Source organism: Tupaia chinensis, unplaced genomic scaffold, assembly GCF_000334495.1.
Source record: "Tupaia chinensis unplaced genomic scaffold, TupChi_1.0 Scaffold145225_1, whole genome shotgun sequence".
Lineage (NCBI taxonomy): Eukaryota > Metazoa > Chordata > Mammalia > Scandentia > Tupaiidae > Tupaia > Tupaia belangeri.
Window position 1 is genome coordinate 305,880 of NW_006205085.1, and position 5,859 is coordinate 311,738.

Consider the following 5,859-nt stretch of genomic DNA (forward strand, 5'->3'; position numbering starts at 1 on the left):
TTACATTAAAAGTTTAATATTATCAGAACTCAGTCCAAAGAGTAAATAATGTTACAATAATTACATTGAAATTAATATAAAGTAGAACTTACTACTGGAATGCAATTTATTAAACATATCATTTCCTCTTAAAACTGCTTGATGGTTAATCAGCAATGTATCATTTAGCAGCTGTAAAACTCTTTTTTTTCTTTTTTCTTTTTTTAAAGTTTTTTGCCATAAGAAATGTGTACTTGGCAGAGAGGGACTGTGAGAGAGAAAGTGAGAAAGCACTCACCAGGGGATATTTCTATCCTTTCCTGTTCATTATCCACCTGGTATTTTCAACATGCACACACACGTGCCTGGAGTGAATTTTCAAGCAGCCATGTCCAGGACTTGAACCACGAATTAATATGTGGGAGTTCAGCACATTAACCACTTCACTACATGCTGGCCCCACTATATAACTTGTATTTGAGAGACACATGTTTTACAAGGTGCATGCAGTCACCAGAGCACAAAGAGAGAGATATAGAAAGAATGTGAGAAATTATCCTTCTGGGGTGAAACCGCACTGCTATCCCTCTTCCTTCATTCTCCTTTCACTATTATGGGCACACATGCACACACAACCAGTATGAGTTTAAGATGCTGCGTTCAGGACTGAAACCATGGTTAACCATGTGAGAATCTAGCACCTAGCCACTATGCCACCTGTTGGCCCCACAACTTTTTAAGTGTATAGATTACCAACTTAAAGTACTGCAAGCAACAATCACTTTGTTTTATTGAGTATCTTTTGTTTTTTTTCTTCATGTAATTGTACTCTGGTTTGTGTCTCTAGACAGTTTCTACACATTCAGGTCAAATCTTCAGCAAGTTTGTAAATTTAAATTATGAAAAGGGTATGATAAAATTTTCTGGAATGGAAAAATTAAAAATATGGGCCACATCAGATCAACACAAATTTAACACATCAAGACACTCCAGAAAGCAGAAATTCCAGCTAGCAGAAACAAAGATAGAATACGGGACCATTAGAATGTGGGACCATCAGATAGCATAATGGTTTTGTCACTGGACAAAACCAGTGAGTTCCTGATTCACTGTCATTTTTTTTTTTTTTTTTTGTAAATTTTTGAGAGCTTTTTGCTATAGGATACGAGCTCTGCCAGAAAGAGAAAAATCACCCCCATGGGGGGATGGCCACACTGCAATCCCTACTCCTCCATTCTCTTCTTGGAATATTGGACAGGCACGCACATGTGCCCAGTGTGAGTTTAAGCCAGAACTCAAACCATGGGCGACTACATGAGAGTCCAGCGACTGAGTCATTATGCCATCTTTTGGTCCCATTGACTTAGTGTCTTAAACCTCAAGCTGGGTGCATGTATATTCATGCCAAAAATCCCTAGAGAAGAGTTATTACTCAGTATCTTTCTCTCTGTCTCTCCTATGAGAATATATATACCCTATAGTTAAAAATAAACTATTGAAAAAGATTAGAGTAAATATAAATATGAGATATTTAAAACCATGCAGAGAACTAGTGTAAGCACTAGCTAGTTTTATTATTATTTTATCAACAAACTTACTAAACATTAGGTAGGTCTTAAAAAAGGGAGAGAAGATACAAATCAATAAATCAGACATGAAAATAAAGACATTATTTCTGACTACACACACACACACAAAAGCTTTCTAGGAGGACACAATAGTTGCTAGTTAATAAAATTTTACAATTAATCAATACACATAATGTAAAACTACCCAATAATCTAAGATATCATTCATAGTTGCAGGTTTAATACCTGCTTAAAATTTATATACAAAATGACTGTTTTAAGAATAAATTGAAAAAGTCAGTCATTTTCAGTTTTTTTTATCATCTAAGGTTATTAAATCAGGATGCATTTTTTTCTTCAAACCCTAAAATAGTGATACAGGCTTATGAGATAAACCCTTAGAATGCCTGTTTAATTTGGAACCCCTTCTGGTTTTTAAAGCTTTCCAGGAGTTCTCATTGGGTCTTATCAAAATAATGTAGCACTTGGGCATAAAGATGCAGCCTAGGAGCCCTGCACTGGAGGCCAAGATGGAGAAGACCTCCACGGCCACCATGAACTTGCCCTTGGTGCTGTGATAGACAGGGACAAATGTGACCCAGACACTGCAGAACACCAGCATGCTGAATGTGGGGAACTTGGCTTCATTGAATGTGTCAGGCAGGTTCCTGGCCAGGAAAGCCACAGTAAAGCTCCCCAGAGCCAAGAAGCCCAGGTAACCCAGGACACAGTAGAAGGCAGTGACTGAGCCCTTGTTGCACATGATTATGAGGTTTTTGGGCTCAGAACATGAGTCTATGTCAACAAAAGGGGGAGAGGTTCCCAGCCAGATTCCACAGATAATCATTTGGAATATAGAGCAAATGGGAATGACAGAGTTGGAAGCACCTGAGAGGAGCAAGTACATCATGGTTCTTCCAGGCTTTATGGCCTTGAATGCCAGAATCACACTAATGGTTTTGGCCAAAGTGGTGGATGGCCACAGTGAACACAAGGGCCAAATGCAACTTGGAGGACACAGGTGGATGCATTAGGATAGCCAATGAAGAGCAAGGAGCAGAGGAAGCATGGCAGGGGGAAGATGAGCAGAAAGAAGCTGAGAGCCTGGTTGTTGGCCTTGACAAAGACCCCCAAAACTACAGCTGTGAGAACAAAGAAGCATAGAACTATGCAGGCCATAGCTGTCCCCAAAGCATCCTCAAAAGTCAGGAATATCACAGTCTTTGGAAGGCAGTGAGTTCTCTCACTGTTTGGATACTCTTGAAAAGGACACTGGATACACTGCTTTACATCTGGTTAAAAAGTAAAGGTCCAGCAAGTCAATTTCACTAATTGTTTGTCATGTAGAAGCTAAAGGTCCCTTTTGTGTAATTTTGCACAGATTAAGCCCCTGAGGTAATACCAAAATACACCAAATCCTGAGGTAATACCAGGATACACCAAATTAAGAGCCCTTGTTCATGACACTGGGAGAATTTTTTTATCTGTGGATAACAACAAAGTGATTTGAAACTGGGTCTTAAGCATATGAGGATATTGGGTGGCCCATCTTGTGGCTCTCAGTGATGTTCTCAAGGATGAGAATTTATTCCAGATCTTTACTCTCTCCTGAGTTTTTCTTTTCTTTTTTTTTTCTTTCTTTTTTTTTTTTGGAGAAGTTTTTGCTATAGGGTGAGTGCACTCACCAGAAAGAGAGAGACAGAAAGACAGAAAGCGAGATATCACCCCCCAGGGTGAATGGCCACACTGCAATCCCTTCTGTTCCATTCTCCTCTCAGGATCTTGGGAGTCGACTACATTGCACCCTGCCTAAATTTAAGCCACCGGATCCGGAACTCGAACTGCAGTCGACTACATGGGAGTCGAGTGACATAGCCATTACGCTAACTCCTGTTCCCCTGAGTTTTCATTTTGATAAGTCTTACATTTCCATGACTTATCATACTTATTCATAACAATAGTAATAAATAGTTTTCTTATCTATATTAAGACAAAAATCACTTAATAGTTTTCTTCTAACCAAATTTCTATTGATTTTTTCTTTTATATAACATGTCACTTTGTGTACAGAATTTTCTCATTGTACATTTTGATTTTTCTGTAAATATTATCATAAACACTCCTATATAATTTTTTTTTGGAGAGGTTTTTCGCTATAGGGCGCGTGCACTCACCAGATCGACAGAGAGAGACATGGAGACAGAAAGCGAGAAATCACCCCCCAGGGGGGATGGTCACGCTGCAATCCCTTCTCCTCCATTCTCCTCTCAAGATCTTGGGCATGCACGCACATGCGCCCGGCATGAGTTTTAAGCCATTGGGTCCAGGACTCGAACCGCAGTCGACTACGTGAGAGTCCAGCGACATAGCCATTATGCTAACTGCTGGTTCCTAACACTCCTATATAAATATTGAAAACAGTTCTAATATAAAACATTTGAATCTTGAATGGAATTTGATTGCTCTTATGTATCAATTTTTTGTGAAATTTTAATTTTAAGTATATGACAGAAGGATGAGTTATTTTTGATGTATCCATTTATATACCTCTGAAAGCATGTTTTTTTAATTTTTGTATGTGGCTAGTAATATTTTTGCCTTTAAATATTATAAAGTCTCTGTTGCAAATATTCACCTCTTTGTTATGTACCAGGAAAACTTTCTCAGAGTTTATGGATATTAACAGGCATGGCTGTGTTTCAATTATCATTATTATTATTATTTACAAAAATAAGTAAGGTTTCTCTTCATGTCTCAATTTTTTATTAATTTATTTATTTTGTAAAACTGAGGTAATTCCATTGGGTTGTCATAAAAGTCATGTTGCATTATTTCATAGAAATAAATAGAAATATGTCATGACTTTTCCAGCAACCCAGTATACTCTCAATGAATTAGAGTGGAATCCACCAGGTCGCATGATGGTGATGATGTAAGACTCTCAATGGCTGCCTGCATTTTGAGTATTGAGCCTGACAACTTGCTTTCTCACTTCCATTTCTATTTCTTTCTTTTACTTCTCTGGTGAGTGTACATGCCCTTTATCAAATTTAAAAAATAATAATGTTAAATCAAATTAAATAAATAATTCTTGAAACAATTAGTGATAGTCAATAGCATTGTTTTCTTGCAGTACCTATTCCTATTTTTAGAGTCAGCAGATACTCCTGGCTTCTGTTTCAGAACTAAGTTTGGTACCCACAAACACAGGAATTTATCCTTTTGGATCACAAACCATTTCTTTCTTTCATTGTTTTTCCTTTTTATTTTTAAAAGCAATCACTATTATGTTTAAAATTTGTTGTAGGGCATGTGTGCTTACCAAATAGAGACAGAGAGAGGGAAAGTGAGAGAATGAGCCACTAGGTCTCGGACTTGTACCACGATTGGTCATGTGGGAGTCCAGCATCTAAACAAACATGCCACTCGCTGGCCCCTATTGCCAGGGGGCACATGGATTCACTAGACAGAGATACAGAGAGAGTGAGGTAGTGAGACAGCACCACCTCCATGAAATAGTCATGCCACAATAACCTCTACACCATTTTTTCCCTCTTATCAGAATTTTGGACAACACATAAACCCTTTGTGTGTTTCAAAGCCATCTTATTTGGAACTCAAGTCACAATTTAGGTCATGTGGGATTCAGGCACATTAACTACCACTCCATAGGCTAGCCCTGTACCTCTATTTTTATTTCTTGTTTTACACACTTATATGCTTTTGCAATTCCTTCATAAAAGATAAGTAATATTTTTTCTTGGTATATTCTTACCTGAACATATATTAACTTTTACTAGTGATGAAATTCAAGTGGTTTCTACTGTTAAAATGTCTGCAATTGCATAATTGTTATGAAAGAATTCAAAATAAACTTATGCTTTATATATCAGAAAAATGGGAGCATGATTTCTTATAACTTTACATATTTCATATTTGATAGTACATTATTTCATTATGATAATTGCTTGATTTTTATATTTTGTATGAGAACATATTTTGATGTGCTCAGTTGTAAAGTTTATTAGACTGTTGAGTCCTCAATTTGTAAACTGTGATTCTTTTTCTTCGTGCAATACATATCAAAATGTAGTATTCTGATATTAGTCAACTTTTTGTACTGAATTGCACAGGTGTTTGAGTATGGTTTAAAAAGTTATAAAATATGGGAACCAGCAGTTAGCATAATGGCTATGTTGCTGATCTCCCATGTGGTCGACCACGGTTCACATCCCGGACCCGGTGGCTTAAAACTCACGCCGGGCACATGTGCGTGAGTGCCCAAGATCCCAAGAGGAGAATGGAGGAGAAG

General features: G+C 37.5%; 1 protein-coding gene across 1 annotated transcript in view; it reads right to left on the bottom strand.

Annotated features, from left to right (window-relative positions):
• Positions 1-1,911: 1,911 nt before the first annotated feature.
• LOC102499892 (vomeronasal type-2 receptor 116-like) overlaps positions 1,912-5,859 on the bottom strand; it is a 29,493-nt gene continuing 25,545 nt past the window's right edge. The window contains 3 exon segments of the mRNA XM_014583964.1: positions 1,912-2,524; positions 2,526-2,549; positions 2,551-2,839. Of these exon segments, the coding sequence (XP_014439450.1) occupies positions 1,912-2,524; positions 2,526-2,549; positions 2,551-2,839 (926 nt within the window).